Source organism: Mytilus galloprovincialis, chromosome 1, assembly GCF_965363235.1.
Source record: "Mytilus galloprovincialis chromosome 1, xbMytGall1.hap1.1, whole genome shotgun sequence".
Taxonomy (NCBI): domain Eukaryota; kingdom Metazoa; phylum Mollusca; class Bivalvia; order Mytilida; family Mytilidae; genus Mytilus; species Mytilus galloprovincialis.
The window spans coordinates 82667361-82685315 of NC_134838.1; the positions used below are offsets into that span (position 1 = coordinate 82667361).

Genomic DNA, 17955 nt, shown 5'->3' on the forward strand with positions numbered 1-17955 from the left:
ATAAGGGTGCGCTAAATTTTTAGATATGGTATAAATACACCTTACCGCTATTTGTCTGCCATTACTGGATATCGCACAGGTTCCCGTAAAAAATTGACATCATAAAACAAAATATCTGACGCCACAATGGAAAAGTGATTGTTGTATGCTTCAAAAGTTCAAGAGGCCGGGTCAGCCAGGATTAGCAATATAGGTGTATTGTGTTCCAAAGTTGGTGTCATTTTTATCATACGATCCGTCCTGACATAGAAATATGATTGGTTTACAATGAGGCCATATATATTTACATGATAAGTGTAAATAAGTTCAGTTTTGGTTGATATGGTCAAATGATTTTGTTAAAACGACTCAGTCTGATACATGTATATCGAAACTACTGAAATTTGTTTACAATTCAATATTTTGAATAAAAAGAGGACTTGCAGAAAATTGCTGGTACTCTAAATTGATGTGAAATTTTTTTTTTTAGCCAATGTGAGCCAATGTGTTACAATCTTGCTGTCATTTGAATTATACAATCCACCGTGATATGTAACTACATGTATAAGTGATTTACTATGCGGCTATATATATATATATATATATATATATATATATATTAAGATTTACATTATAAAGTGTAAATATGGTCAGTTTTAGTTGATGCTGTCACATATGGTCAGTTTTGGTTGATGCGGTCAAATATGGTCAGTTTTCATGGTTTTGGTTGATGCAGACAAATAATTTTGTTATATCCATGAGTCAGTCTGAGATATCAAAACTACTGAAATTAGTTTACGATTCAAAATTTTGATTTAAAAGAGGACATGCTGGCACTTTAAACTGATGCGAGCATAATTTTGTTTTCCAATGTTGCTTTCCTTTATCATGTTTATATTGAACAATCCATCCTGATATAAAAATATAAGCACGCGCAATATAAAATTCTACTCGGAACAATATTCCCCAATATTCATGCAATAACCATATAATATAGATCATTTGTATTATAATGATTATACACTCCATCCTTACATAAAAATATTACAGATTTACTATATATGCGACTATAAGAGTTGTATAAAAAAGAGCAAATATGGTCAGTTTTGGTTGATGTGGTCAAATATGGTCAGTTTTGGTTGATGCTGTCAAATATGGTCAGTTTTGATTGATACAGACAAATAATTTTGTAACATGAGTCAGTCTGAAGTATGAAAACTACTGATATTTGTTTCTGATGCAATATTTTGAATAAAAATAGGAAATACTGGCACCCTCAATTAATGCGAGAAAAAAAATTTGTGGTCATTGATTTCCAATATTGCAGTTATTTATATACTACAGTCCCTCTCGAACTAAAATTTTAACTGAATTGCTGTGCAGCTATATAGATTTACATAATAAAAAGCAAATATGGTAAGTTTTGGTTGATGCAGTCAAAAGATTTTATTACACGACTCAGTCTGAAGTATAAAAACTACTGATATTTGTTTATGATTCAATATTTTGAATAAAACAAGGACATGCTCATTGGAGGATCAAGGGGAGGGGGTCCAGGGGTTGGAACCCCACTTTTTTTTTTAACATCAATGCATATGAATGGGAGCATATAGTTGGACCCCCAGCCTGGATCTAGCTGCCCCTGCATGCTGGCACTATAAATTGATGTGAACAATTACATTTTTTTTCCAAAATTGCTGTTACTTGTATATTACAGTCCCTCTAGACCTAAAATTAAAACTGAAGTACTGTGCAGCTATATAGATTTGCAGAAAGAAAAAGCAAATAAAGGCAGTTTAGATTGATGCAGTCAAAAGATTTTTGTTAGATAGGTCGTCCGAGGTATGAAAACTACTTGTAAACAGATATTATATTGGTTATTGAGGTCCGATAATTTTGTTATGTGATAATGAGCCATCCTGACTCCCGGAATAACAAATGTAAAACCATTCAAATAATAATGCCCCCCCCCCCCTAATACTAACGGCCTAATTTATGTACAAAAATTGAGAGAAAAACAAAAAATTATGTAACACATCAACAAAAGAAAATCACTGAATTACATGCTCCTGACTTGAAACACTGAGGCACATACATGCAGAATATGGCGGGGTTAACAGGTTAAACATGTTCTCTAAGGCAGCAACCATTTGATTTTCTTGGGCTATGGGTTTTTTTCTGTACAAACTTTTTTTTCGACTTCGGCGAAGAACAATCTATTTTATTTTTTTAGCGACAAACCGAAAACAATTTTTTCTTTCAATTTCAGCATTACATATAGTGGCAGCTGAGGATGAAACAAACAATTTTTTTTTCTCAGGGTCCAAAACAAATTATTTTTTTCACAAAAAACTGGAAACAAACTTTTTTTTCCAAAAAAAAACATAGCCCCCCCCCCCCCCCCCCCCCCGAAAATCAAATGGTTGCTGCCTAAGTCTTGCCGATTATAAATCTGAAATAAAACCGGCAAAATAGCAAAACTCTATATAATTTAAATCGCTTTTTTACCCAACCCTGTATATTAAGGCAAAGTGTTCTTAAAACTTACAAATCAACTCTAGCCGTAGAATTTATAAATCAATTTTAGCCGTAGAGTTTATAAATCAATTCTGGCCGTAAAATTTATAAAAATCAATTTAAGCCGTAGAATTTATAAATCAATTTTAGCCGTAGAATTTATAAATCAATTCTCGCCGTAGAATTTATAAAAATCAATTCTAGCCGTAGAATTAGAAATCAATTCTAACCGTAGAACTGTTCTAGAAGTAGAACTGACCAAATATCTGGTCAGTTCTAGCTAGAACTGTCAGGATCAGTTCTAGGGTAGAACTGTCAGGATCAGTTCTAGGGTAGAACTGTCAGGATCAGTTCTAGGTAGAACTGTCCAAATCAGTTCTAGGTAGAACTGACCAAATCAGTTCTAGCTAGAACAGTTCTAACCTATAACTGACTAAAAGGTGTCAGGCTGACAGTTCTACGTACTGTTCTAGAACAGTTCTCCTGACAGATTTAATGAGAGGTTAGAAGTGATCTCCACTGTAGTTACAGCTTTATTAGAGGACCATTAACTACCACAATTACAGGAGAGACGAAAAACATCGCGTCTGAATCTTTTACACAAAGTGATCCACCAACTATTTCAATCCGAATTCCAGAATACATGATGACACCAGCAAGACTGACGATTTGTCAGATTATGATCTTGCATTCAAGACCAACCTCTTCGCACACTTATATTCATAAAAAATCACCACATATATATAGGTTTTAGCTGCACTGACACATGAATATATATTAAACACCTGTATACCTTTTAAAAGAACACATCGAGGACACCATAACTTTTATTTCAACATATTCATGTGATGAGTCGACCAACTCACAACGGATTTCCCATGTAGATGTAGATTGGAGTGTAAAGTGAAGACAAAGACGCAACCTCCGTAAGTGACCCCTTTCATATACAATTGTGTTCGTCATCTTATTACTTGTTACCTTACCAATAGCAACATCCCTTCTCTGCAAAATATGTAATACAAAATGTTCAAAATATCATGAATGCAATTCATAAAACGAAAACTCGACTTTAGATAATGTAATAATCCTGTGTGGGGATACGAGAGGCAAAATATTAGGAGCTCATAAAATTACATCCTTTAATGGCGCTTGCAAAACGAAAAAGAGACAGTACATGTGATTACGATTACATACATGTATATAACAAAATCGTATACGGACTGAACAGTATTTCCGGAAACGCGGATTCAACCCCCTATATATATTACAATAAACCCGAGAGATTCGGTCAAAGATTATTCCAGATAATGGGGTTAACACGAACAATGGCACGTGTATACTCTTTATACTTAATTGGCCAAAGCTTTTTTGTTTAAATGTTTAATGACATATTTGTGTCATAGATGACAGCAAAACATTAGGGTAGGAAATTGGGTTAGAAAAATGTAACAATTTTTGGTTTTGGGCTATTTATGTAGATCCTATATAGATGTATTAACGGTGCCATTCACACAATTTCTACCATAGTCACAATTTGTAAGAGTAAAACATTATTGGTCAAAGTACAGCCTTCAAACCGGAGCATTGACTCACACTGAACAGCAAGCTATCGAGGGCCCAACAAATATTAGTGTAAAATCATTCAAACGTGAAAACCAACGGTCTAACCTATATAAAAAACAAAAAACGAGAAACAATTATGAACCAAATCAACAAACGACAACCACTGAACACCAGGTTCCCGACTTAGGACAGGTTCAAACAAATGCTGCGGGTTAAAACGTTTAACAAACTTCCCCTTACCTTAAACAACAGTGTAACATCACAACATAGAAAGACATACATGTTCTATAAAATATCAATTTAAATGGCTTAACTCAATCAAAACACATATTTACACAAGTGAGCATACACCCAACGAATAAAAATCAATAAAATATAAGATGAGATGTAAAACAATTTCAGTAAGATAGCCCATAATCTTCATAGCCTTGCTCAAAGCGCCAAATAGAATAATGTGCACAGGTAAATGCAAATTATTTTGTTGTAAGTTTTGCAGTATCAATGGGAACAGAAAGAAAAATTGATCTGAGCGTCACTGATGAGTCTTATGTAGACGAAACGCGCGTCTGATGTATCAAATTATAATCCTGGTACCTCTGATATCTCTTTTTTACCATGGTACGAGAATAGGAGTGCAAATCTATAGTCATACTAAGCACTTATGAAAGCTGGTATATATTAAAGCTAGAGACGGGATATGGTTATTTTTTACTACATATTAACACAATCATGGTCTTTGAAGTTATGGTTTGGAGAGCATTTATCGTGAAGGTTTATTGCGAATAGTGCTGTACACACAAAGACATAATAATATTGATATTTTAATTTACGAAACATATAGAATGAAATTCAAAACAGTGTGGCTGTGGCCATTGATTGACACATTAAATTCATCCATTGACTGGGACAATTTACGTGAACGTTTGTCTGTAACGACCACTGTTCACGACGTACAGGTCTACGATAGACATTTAAACTGTGGGGTCACCAAAGGTTTCTTAACGCCTTTAATTATAAAATAATTCGAAAAATTAATCAGGAATAACCTTTATGTTTTGATTTATATAATTGATATAAATCAAAACATCGTGTTATTTCTGATTAATTTTTCGAATTACTTTATTAAGGTGTTGAGAACCTTTGGTGACCCCATAGTTAAAGTGTCTTTAAAAAGTACACAGTGAGCAGTGGTCGTTACATACAAACGTTCACGTAAATTGTCCCAGTCAATGGATGAATTTCATGTGTCAATCAATGGCCACAGCCACACTGTTTTGAATTTCATTCTAAAACCTTGACATCAGCAATATGATTTTTTTTTATTTTAAATACACGATTGATAAATAATAATGATAACAAGCAATATGCCTTCAGTCTCATTACAATTGTGGAATTTGCAATCCTTTTCGGTCCAGTCATCATCCATAATACAAGTTATGTAGAATATTTAATCATCTTTAAGCTGGAGTAACCCATGGTGTATGTGTTGATCCTGCTCCCCATTCCTGAAGAAAAAAAATTCAAAATATGCATTCATGTCTTCAATTTGAATTAATCAGCATCATCCCTCGCATATTTATTATACAGTGTATCTTTTTAACATTGCAAAAATACGCTAATCAATTGTTTAACCATTAAAATGTCAAAAAAAGAAAGATTAATAAAGTTACAAACTTCTGTTTTTAAAGTAAACAAATCGTTTTGTTCAATTTGCAAGTGATGCACTTGTCATACAAATGATGAACTATTGTCCAGCTTGAATCTTAACTATCATATAAAAACAAACATTAAATAAAGAAGGGTATTTCGATTCAAAATTTGCCACACACATGTCTTAGAACATGAAAATATGAAGGAAAACATTCAGAGACGATAATGGGCATTCTGTATACACGTTTGTTAATGTAAATGTATTACAGTTAAACATATGTTAAGGGCAACAGTAGTTTACCGAAATAATCAATATTATTCGGTATAGGTTAATAGTCTTTATTATTGATAAAAAGTCATATCATTTAACCTCTTATCAGCAAAATTCTACAAATAATATGTATTTTTATCATTTATTGAGGTAGTTGTTAAGATTTATCATATGTAACCGATATAAATCAGTCCCCAACAGGTATCTATGATCTTACACATTTTAGAGGTATTGCTTAGAATCAAATTTGATGAACTGCGCAGGTTAAGGTGAAGAAAAAAAAAACAACCAAAATTGCATAAACTAAAACAGCTAAGAACCGGTAAGTTAAACATGTTAAAGAGTTCAAATCCAATATTTATGCATCAGCTGTGAAACAATTCTAAAGGCATATTTAGCTAGCTATTAAACCAGGTATAATAAACCATTTGCTTAGGCACTTTCCGTTTAGACTTTTCCTCTGAGCTTGGTGTTTTTGGTATTTCACTTTCTTGCTAGCTGTAAGCGTCATTACAAGAAACCTTCTTAATTGATATAATGGGAAACTGACATCAATATTTCGTATGAGTTGAAATTTGTCGCCAGTGAAAGAGAAATGGATCAACTGATATTATTGATAAATTCTTTGATATGAATCATTAAGAAAAATGGTATCAACTCCCTCAGTTATTATCTTAGATAGATATGACTATTTTCTGTCCATTTTTGGTCATATAGTTTTTCAACTGTTTCGGTTCTTATACATTATTTGCGTTTAAATCTTTGACTTAGAGATCTCCTGTTGAACGTTAATCCAGAAAATTGTTTTGGACGCATGTAAAGTGTTGTTATTTTTTTTTAAGTTTAAGTATCAAATTGTTGGAAGGATATTTATTATTACACAGCCCATCACTAATCGAATATGTTTTACATTCTCTCGTCCTATATTAAGTATACTGACCGTGTTTAAGCCATATTAGGATTATGCTTTACAAACAATCTTTATACTTGGATGTATGAAATATTTATTGACATTGTTATACTTAAACCATAGCCTTTCCTATAACACATATAGCATAAAGTACTTACAGATGGGATTGTTGCGTCTGCTGGAATTTCTCGGTTATTATCTTCTCCACTGATAGATCTCTTTGCTCGAACATCATTAAGTAAGCTCCTCAGCAAGGCTTTCAGATTTCTCTTTAATGACTAACAAGATTTGACAATATCAGTAATAAAATTGAGAACGAATACTGATTATCGATACTTTATTCTCTTAAAACAATTGTTCCAGAGAGCATATACATGGTAACAATATACAAACTTATTTTTGTCCATCTGATGAGTTAAGTCTTTTTCAACTGATTTTTATAGTTCGTTCTTATGTTGTACTGTTATACCACTGTCCCTGGTTAGGGGGAGGGTCGGGATCCCGCTAAGATGTTTAACCCCGCCACAGTATTTATGTATGTGCCTATCACAAGTCAGGAGCCTGTAATTCAGTGGCTGTCGTTTGTTTATGTGATACATATTTGTTTTTCGTTCATTTTTTACATAAATAAGGCCGTTAGTTTTCTCGTTTGAATTGTTTTACATTGTCTTATCGGGGCCTTTTATAGCTGACTATGCGGTATGGGCTTTGCTCATTGTTGTAGGCCGTACGGTGATCTATAGTTGTAAATGTCTGTTTCATTTTGATCTTTTGTGGATAGTTGTCTCATAGACAATCATACCACATCTTCTTTTTTAAACTTATATATTATGTGTGAATTACCGAATGGAAATTATTAATTTGTCAAAAGGCCAACAACCCAACCAAGGAGCAGAGAACAGCCGACAACCACCAATTGGTCACCAACACAGCAAGAAAATCCCACCCTTGTAAGCGGTCTTTAGATGGCCTCAAAACAAAAATGAGTTCGAGGTCAGTGTAAATGAACGTCATACTTAACTCCAAAACATAAAAAATTGAACTAAGATCAAAAACATGTTTACTTATCAAATATTTAAAATGTTCGTTCCGGCTTTGAAATTAATATTTTTCAACTACATGTACACGATAAACATGATTAAATGGTTTAAAAGATATATCTATCAATTGAAAACTTTGCATAATTAAAGAAAGAAAAACCTTGTCCTAACTTATTTCTTTGTTCAAACCCTAGCTCTGAATAATCTAAAAAAAAAAGCACCGTTATTTAAAATTTTTATTCTTTCTCAGGTGTCATCTTATTTATTACTGATTACGTAACTCGAATGGTCAGTTATTTGTATGAACAACAATTTGTTTTCATAAAGTATACTCAAATGACATTAGCATGCAAGTTAATTGCAATTTCTTACCACTTTTGGACTGAGATCTCCAAATGAGTTTCTTGCATTATTTAGACAATCGTTGCCTGCTCTATCCCCGCTTTTGATATCAATTGTAAGCTGTATTGCCCTGTTGCGAGGATTTGGATGATATTCATCGTCCAAAAAATCGTTTTTATTTCGGAATACGGTGGCAAAATACCTTGAAAAACATACAAAAGTAGTTTAAATGAAAATTAGAAATCAATGCAAAGAAAAGGAAAACAAAACATTAATTATAAAGAAACTAGAGGCTCTAAAGGCTCTAAAGAGCCCGTGTCGCTTACCTTGGTCTATGTGAATATTAAACAAAGGAAGCAGATGGATTCATGACAAAATTGTGTTTTGGTGATGGCGATGTGTTTGTACATCTTACTTTACTAAACAGTCTTGCTGCTTACAATTATCTCTATCTATAATGAACTTGGCCCAGTAGTTTCAGTGGAAAATGTTAATAAAAATTTACAAATTTTATGAAAATTGTTAAAAATTGACTGTAAAGGACAATAAATCCTTTCGGTCATGTTGACTTATTTGTGAATCTTTCTTTGGTGAACATTATTGCTGTTTACAGTTTATCTCTATCTATAATAATATTCAAGATAATAACCAAAAACAGCAAAATTTCCTTAAAAGTACCGATTCAGGGGCAGCAACCCAACAACGGGTTGTGCGATTCATCTGAAAATTTCAGGGTCGATAGATCTTGACCTGATAAACAATTTTACCACGTCAGATTTGCTTTAAATGCTTTGGTTTTTGAGTTATAAGCCAAAAACTGCATTTTATCCCTATGTTCTATTTTTAGCCATGGCAGCCATCATGGTTGGTTAGCCGGGTCACCGGACACATTTTTTAAACTAGATACCCCAATAATGAGTGTGGCCAAGTTTGGTTTAATTTAGCCCAGTAGTTTCAGAGGAGAAGATTTTTGTAAAAGTTAACGACGACGGACGACGGACGCAAAGTGATGGGAAAAGCTCACTTGGCCCTTTGGGCCAGGTGAGCTAAAAACTCAACCATTTATCAAAGTTTGGAAATTGATTTCAAAACGTTTGATGAATATACATGTCAATCAAAATATAGTAAAATCACAAAATACTGAACTCAGAGGAGAAATTCAAAACGGAAAGTCCCTAATCAAATGTCAAAATAAAATGATAATACAAATCAAACGAATGCACAACGACTGTCATATTCCTGACTTAGTACAGGCATTTTTAAATGTAGAAAATGGTGGATTGAATCTGGTTAAATATCGCTAAACCTCTTACTTTTATGACAGTCGCATCAAATTCCATTGTTAACAACGATGCGTGAACAAAAACAGACACAATAGGTAAAATTGTCAAAATAGGGGTACAGCAGTCATCGCCGTAACTGTTTATTCGGTGGAAAAAACTGATGAATCATTTATATGTTATAATCCAGGTATATTTGATGAGTCTACTATTTTGATCTGACCGTCACTGATGAGTCTTATGTAGACAAATAATTTTGGTCCAAAGTCGAATTTTAATCCTTTTGAGTGATACTTTTTCGGAAACAACATGGTTTTTTATTACTATTCCGTAGAGGAGGAGTTGCGTTAAACTTCGCTTTGTTTTGAAAGCTGCAAAAGTACAATATATATTTGCATGCCTTTATCGAATGTTGTCAGACGAAGATTGCTTTAAATAAAAATACGTCAGTAACGTACCCTGTGTCTTTGTCATAGAAATACTTTCCACCATCTGTATCGGAGTCGAGATCATGAATTTTATCTACAAGAGTCCATTTGTCTATTGTTTTGAACGTCGATGGATGAAATGTTTTCAATTGGAAATCTGCGTTTGGTGGTAAACAGACACCAACTCGCACGTAATCTGAGCTACAATGATATGATTTGAAAACATGTCATACTAAAACATTTGATATATCTTAAATACAGTTATACTGGTTTGAAAATGGTATAAAACCAATAGTTTGCTAAAACTAATTATTTCATTTAGATATATGACAGAATTGTTTTTAATGGCAGACTATTGTTACGCACTGCATTTTACAAGTCAGAAAAGAGAGACTGTTTCAAATATTTCTACTATGACTTATTCAATTTCTACCCAGTGGACACATAATTGGCAATCGTAGACAAACATCCGTCTTTAAATACAGTGGCGGATGCAGGAATTTTCGAAAGGGGGGGTGCTAGCCCAGGGCAAAGGGGGGGTGCAGGGGGGGTGCTAAACATATGTCCCGATTCAAATGCATTGATCGGCCAAAATAAAGGGGGGTGCGGACCCCCGGAACCCCCCCTCTGGATCCGCCACTGAAATAACTCGAATGTGCAGAGATGAACTTTAAATGCATTTTAGAAAAAGTATTCGGAAATATTTCTTACTTTGAAACTGCTTCTGTTAAGATTTTTACTGGATTCGGGATTTGATTATTGAAAAACATCGAATAACTGTATTGTCCACCGAGTAAAACAAGGAAGGGAGCATTGTGTGACATGTCAGACTCCATCATAGCCGTGCTGACGTCATCACGTACCATGGTAACCAAGTGTGCATCATTGGTTGATGAACTATCTTGAACTCTTATCTATTAAAAGAAAGTTAAAACTCATAATTCAGTTTCTCAAATATAAAATAAATCAAAGCTATATGGTTAGAAATAAAACATCGGAAATTCGTTTCCAAACTTGATACCTTATTTTCGGTTAAATTAGATAAACGAAAAATACCGATTTGGATTTGAAGTCCAAAACATACTGACAATGACATGGTGCCAAAATGAAAACGACCAAAATACAAAAATAATATAAAATTATAAACAGAGAGAACTGCGCTCTAAGCAACACAAATCATTACAAAACAAGAATGTGTCCCCAGTACACGGATGCCCAACTCGCACTATCATTTTCTATGTTCAGTGGACCGTGTAATTGGGGCCAAAACTCTTATTTGGCATTAAAATTAGAAAGATCATATCACAAGAAACATGTGTACTAAGTTTCAAGTTGATTGGACTTCAACTTCATCAAAACCACCTTGACCAAAAACTTTAATCTGACGTGGGACGAACAGACGTACGGACGCAGGGACGGACGAACAGACAGACGGACGCACGGACAGACGAACAGACAGACGGAAGAACGGACGTATAAACCAGAAAACATAAAGCCTCTCTACTATCGTAGGTGAGGCATTAAAAGTGTGATCTAAGGTTCTTTGCAAAAGTAGGCAAACTTGGCCCACATGTGACGCGACGATCTGACGTTGGTGTAAATAACTAGCTGAAATTCAAGACTTTTATTTTGAACAGCAAGGAGTTTCACAAATACATCCCTATTTAACAATTTTCTGCTAAAATTTCTGTCACATTTATGTATTTATGTGACCTACAAAGTAATGCATTATGGTTAATACCTATAACATTTGATCTCATATAGGTTTAGAGAATCATATGCGTTCTTGGAAATCGAAGCAATTATAAAATAGCATTGAATTATTTGAATTTGTAGGCAATTACAGTCAATAAAAATTATAACCCCTCTTAGCCATATAGCACCTCAAATATTGAAGTATTTATCTACCCTTGGATTTATTTTCTTGGTTTGAGCTTTTTCAAAGAATGTAAATCTTGGTACGGTTTTCAAAAGCAATTTAGAAGTGTTATTTCCTTTTTTTATACCGCTGATAGACTTTAGTAAATAAGTGTATTATCAAATAAATAGTCGGTACTGACATTATTGATATCAAACCTTTCACATAATCCATATGGATAATCAAAGAAATCATTTAGAAACTTGTGATCATACTCCCTCAAGATAAGGTGACCTTATACCAAAATAAACTATTATTTCAAGACCTCCTTTTGGTTTTATAGTTTCTAAAGTATTTTTAAAGTATCATCCCTGGCTATCAAATGTGATGATTAAGGTGAATCAGGTAAAGCAGTTTGGAAGCACTGTTTTTATAATCTATTTTTTTCCCAGCCAGCTTAATTGAAACTTTTTTTCTGTATTAACCTTTTCGTAACTTCAATGCACTTCAATTTCATATTAATTTAGCCCTCCAACTTTTTAGTACTTTGAGCATCATTGGTGTGTTACCTCGTAGACAAACATGTGTTGCACTTACTCATATGATTTCTATTTGAAATGACTTTTACATATAAAAATGTGTTTTAAACTATAAAACTTAATTTTCAGCTGTCTTAATACTTGCATTGATAAAGTACAGACTACCGAAGATATACCTCTCCAAAATTTTGGCAACACCACGCCATATTCCAACCTGTTCTTTTATAACATTCTGGTGTCATATGGAATGGTTCCGGTCTTACTACTGTAACTGCCTCACTACAAACATCAGTTCGAGTTACAGATCTATCTGCGTCCCGAAAGTTTGCAATGTCATCCCCATCTCTTTCAGTATATAGGTCATCATCATTGCCATAATCTTTGACACGGTTTCCTTCGGTGGGCTACAAGTTCAAAAGTACAATAACAATTAGAGATTCGTTAACAATAAACATTATTCTCTTTTCATTTTAGATATTCGTGTAGTGGTTTTGTTCTATCATATTGAATATTGACAGAGTTGTCTGTGCTGCTTTATTCGTAGGTTCTGAAAAATATCAATATGTCTCATGCTGACTTTTAATTTTACAGTTGTGGAATTCTTATCCTTTAGATATGTGCACTGATTGACTTTCTCATTTACACCCACTTACTGTTATGTAAGTGAGATGTTTAGCTATAGTCATAAAATCAGGTTTAATAAAACATTTTCTACATATAAAAATGTTTCTACCAAGTCAGGAATACTACAGTTGTTTTCAATTGGTTTGATCTGTTTGAGCTTTTGTTTATGTCAATTGTTAAGGGACTTTTTATTTTAGTTTACCTATAATAACAATAACGGTACAAATTTTTCTGCACCAGATGCGCATTTCGACAATACATGTCTCTTCAGTGATGCTCGTGGCCAAAATATTTGAAATCCAAAGTTTAAATAAAAGATGAAGAGCTATAATCCAAAAGTTCCAAAAGGTATAGCCAAATCCGTGAAAGGAATCAGAGCTTTGCACGAGCGAGATACATTCCTTAATTTATAATAATTTCTAACATTTTGTAACAGCAAATTTTAATAAAACAAAAAATCCGTATTCTTATGCCAGTACCGGAGTATAAGTTATGTATATAATCCTGGTACCTTTGATAACTATAAGGGAGGCACTTTTTGGTAAGATGTAACCTGTTCATAATATTAGTAACTATAATATAATCAATTTCACAAGTATATATAATAAATATTGTGAATACACATATAGCTCTTTGTGTTTCAGACCTTTAATTATTTAAAATTTTCTTTGGAGTTTGTTTTTTCTTCAATTTTTCTTTTTTTCATTTCAAGTTTTTATGCGATCCATCAAAACAAGTTGACTATATATGTATTCGTAATTTCAGATATTTAACAATTATGTTGATGTGCGCAATGATTGCATCAAAGTTTGTATAGTTTAAATATGTGACTGCAAAAATATATGTAAAAATCAAAGATAACAGTCACAACCGAAAATATCGAGATTACAGATGCACTGCGGGTATTTGGACATTAAATCTTTTTAAAATGCGAATGAATTGGGTCCAGCTCCAAATAAAAAAGGTTTAGTAGAGTGTCGTATATTGTGATGTGGTTTATATATCTTTCAATGTTGAATAGTGTACGGTGCAATTGGATATGGTTCGAAATGTGACGATGAACAGTGTTTACGGATTAAATATTTTGTAACGATTTTTCTTAAAACATGTTATATAAAAAATCTGTAATGGAAGGCTTCATCTGAAACTTAAATGCATTATTGGAACTTGTTATTAGTGCAATATCTAATTATTATCAAACGGGGAGGGGTATTGTGTATAGCAATATAAAGAAACGTATGTTGTTTTAATAGAGCTTGATAATGGTAAGAAAAACTAAAGGCTCTACAGAGCCTGTGTCGTTAACCTTGGTATATGTGCATATCATAAACGAAGGACACAGATGGATTCTTGAAAATATTGTGTATTCGTGATGGTGATGTGTTTGTAGATCTTACTTTACTGGACATTCTTGCTGCTTACAATTATCTCTATCTATAATGAACCTATGAATCTATCCCAGTAGTTAAAATATTTTGTATAAATTTACAAAATTTACAAAATTTAAGAAAATTGTTAAAAATTGACTATAAAGGGCAATAATTCTTTAAGTATTAGTATTTTGATCATGTTGACTTATTTGTTATTTGTAGGTTTTACTTTGTACATTATAGCTGTATACGATTTATCTCTATGTATAATAATAAGATATTCGAGATAATAACCAAAAGCTACAAAATTTTCTTAAAGTTACCAATTTAGGGGCAGAAACCAAACAACGGGTTGTTTGATTTGTCTGAAATTTTTTTTAGGGCAGATAGACCTTGACCTACCAAACAAACAAATCAGATTTGCACTAAGTGCATTGGTTTTGGAGATTTTAGCCAAAAAGTGCCTTTTACCCTTTGTACTATTTTTAGCCATATCGTCCATCTTAATTCGCTAGCAGTCATCGGACACATTTTTCAACTACATTTTTAGATCCCCTATATTGTGGACAAGTTTGGTTAAATTTGTCATAGTAGTTCCAAAGGAGCTTTTTGATAAAGATTACAAAAATTTACGAAAAATTGACAAACATTGACTATAAATGGCAATAACTCGTCAAGAGGTCAACTGACTATTTTGGTCATGTTGAATATTTTGTGGATCTAACTTTGTTGAATATTTTTGCTGTTTATTATACTCTATCTCTATCTATAATAATATTTATTTTAATAACCAAAAACGGCAAAATTTCCTTAAAATTACCAATTAAGGGGCAGCAACCCAACAACAGGTTGTTTGATTCATCTGAAAATTTTAGGGCAGATAGATTTTGACCTGATAAACAATTTAATTTCGTGTCAGATTTGCTTTTAATGCTTTGGTTTCAGAGATATAAGCCAAAATCTACATGTTCTATTTTTAGCAATGGTGGCCATCTTGGTTGGTTGGCCGGATCAACGGACATATTTTTGAAACTAAATACCCCCATAATGATTGTTGCCAAGTTTGGTTAAAGGAGTAGGTCCGGTAAGGGCCAATTTGGGCCTCAAATTTCAGGTTCATCTAACGAAATATTTTGGACACTTTTTAAACACTTTAGTGTCTATTTCAATTGATTCAATTAGTTTATGTGAAAGATTTTAACTGATTAAGTCATCAAAAACGCTCAGATTCAAGCTTAAAAATGAAAAATATCAAATATGCAAAAAATCATCACTTTTTAGATGGTTTTTGTCAAAAATGAAAGTGGCCGCATCCGTGTTCATCCTCAACCTTTATATATGTTATGTATTATCATCAAATACAACTTTCATTTCAATATTATGAGTGAACACGAATGCAGCCACTTTCATTTAAGACGGAAACCGTCTAAAAAACTAAAATGCTAAATTTGTGAAGATTTCTGTAATTTAGCATGACTTAATGATAGTAGTACCCGATATATGTGCATTGTATTGTCAGAAAACAGCCCATATTTGTGAAGCAGAAGCATTCTGTTTTCCAATAAATAGCTAGAAGATTACATTTTTACAATTTTGTAAAACTGCTATATTTTGGGGCCAAAAAGGGTTCTTACTGAACCTACTCATTTGGTCAAGAAGTTTTAGAGAAGAACATTTGTGTAAAAGTTACGACGACAACGACGGACGGCGACGAACGCCAAGTGATGAAGCAAGCTCACTTGGCCTTTGGGCCAGGTGAGCTTAAAACGAATAAAGTATTTGCTATTATGAACCATGCAGATAAAGTCAGCTTATAGATATCTGAATTATCCTCGTCACATGGATTTTTGTGCTATTAAGCATTCATTGTGACATCACACATACCATTAAAAGAAAATGCAGAGTACTAATTCATATGAAGTACAAAAACATATTTTCTGACCATAAAATGGTGACGATAAATTATTTATCCAGGGTTAATTGTTGAATAGTTAGTTTTCTATTCACTGCTAGTGTTTAGTTGTCATTGTTTTGCCTTGATTTCTGTTCTTCATCTCGTGTTTGAGCTCCTTAGTATCATAATTCTTTTCGGTAGATTTAAACTAGAACTGGTGATGAATTTGATTGCAAAAGAAATATTGGTGTTCTCTTTAGATGATTGAAAATTATTATATGATAATGCAGACTTTATATCACATAACTTACGTCAGCAAATCCAAACTGTGCGTTTTTAACTGTAGACCTTGCTGAACTTCTTGCTGCATTATTCCGGCGGAAACCAAGAGCTCCCATTTGATAGTATTCGTCTGTATCTTTAAAGTCCTCAAACCTCACATCAGTGATGTAGACCGGTCCTTTCATAAATTCGACTCCAACGTGCAATAGATTGCGGTTCCCCCTTGAATGTAGAAGCCGTACATTTGTAAAGCATGCATATCCTTTAATACGATAAAAAGCAACGCAAATTCGGTTATAATCCTAATATTTGAAATTCATTGTACAGCGCTACATTAATCGACATTGATCCAAAAATGATATATAATAAATAATTCGAAACCAATATATAAATTTGTAAAACATAAATCGTTTAGGTGAGAATATTTAATATTTGGTCAAAACTAAATGTTGAGCAGTTGATATGTGAACTGAAAAAAGTAATTCTCGATGCTTACATTATATTTAATAACTTTACTAATAATGACAAGTTTTCATAAATAAATGCTCTTAAATTATGATATTGCTTGTTTTATGGTTGAAAGCATTTAACGAAAGTTTTTAAAATAACATTAACGGTACCAAATTTATTTAACCAGATTCGCATTCCAACAATTAATGTCTCTTCAGTGATACCTAGGGCTAAAACTTAATTAAACGTTAAAGAGTAGATTAGAATAAATGGACCTAAGTTTAAGTAATGTATGGACAAGGAATATACGCGAAAGTTACAATAACCGGAATAATGATAATAGCGACCTTTTCGGACTTCTGATCGTGCATCAAGGTGGTTAAAAACTCCCATCATCACCTGATATATATTTTTTTAATTTTGCAGCAGATGGATTTTAATTCAATCTTTGTGCCAAAACTTAAGTGTTATTTAACCCTACTAATTGAAATAACTGTATACACTAAAGGTCCATTGATAATAAAGGATTTAAACTGTTCCAGAGGTTTTCATTGTAGGATTAAGTATTTGATTTTAGTTTAATGAATTATCATTATCAGATTTTTAAAGAATTAATAGAACATTTGCCTAACGGTAAAGCAGATTATCATAGCATTAAGGAGATTCATGCGTGAGTGTATTCTCTACTTTATAGATTTGTTTATTTAATTCGTCATTAAGAATTATTCCATTGTTTTCACGTCAACAAAATAACTTCACTTACATAGATCTACCAAACGGGAATGATCTCTGCAAGCTTCCTGTAGGTGATAGAAATGTTTCAGGTTCTCCAAAGTTATCGGAATCACCAACTATGATACTTTTTTCCAAAAATTGATATGCTGGAGTATCTCTAAAAAGAAAAAAAGTATATATAGTTTGTTTAACTATTTATTCAGTATTCAACTTTTAACAGTTT

General features: G+C 32.9%; 1 protein-coding gene across 1 annotated transcript; it reads right to left on the bottom strand.

Annotated features, from left to right (window-relative positions):
* Positions 1–5200: 5200 nt before the first annotated feature.
* On the bottom strand, positions 5201–17896 carry LOC143042013 (cell surface hyaluronidase CEMIP2-like). The gene is made up of 8 exons (XM_076214221.1): positions 17761–17896; positions 16577–16769; positions 12554–12781; positions 10692–10894; positions 10011–10181; positions 8303–8474; positions 7049–7168; positions 5201–5564 (listed from the first exon to the last, which is right to left on the bottom strand). Coding segments are annotated over exons 1-8 (1137 nt in total). The 5' UTR covers positions 17763–17896; the 3' UTR covers positions 5201–5516.
* Between the last annotated feature and the right edge of the window lie 59 nt (positions 17897–17955).

Coding starts and splice junctions, on each gene's coding strand:
- LOC143042013 (XM_076214221.1), bottom strand. Junction 10,182..10,691: donor TTAACAGAAGCAGTTTCAAA/GTAAGAAATATT, acceptor ATATCATTGTAG/CTCAGATTACGTGCGAGTTG. Junction 5,565..7,048: donor CAGACGCAACAATCCCATCT/GTAAGTACTTTA, acceptor TTTTTTCTTCAG/GAATGGGGAGCAGGATCAAC.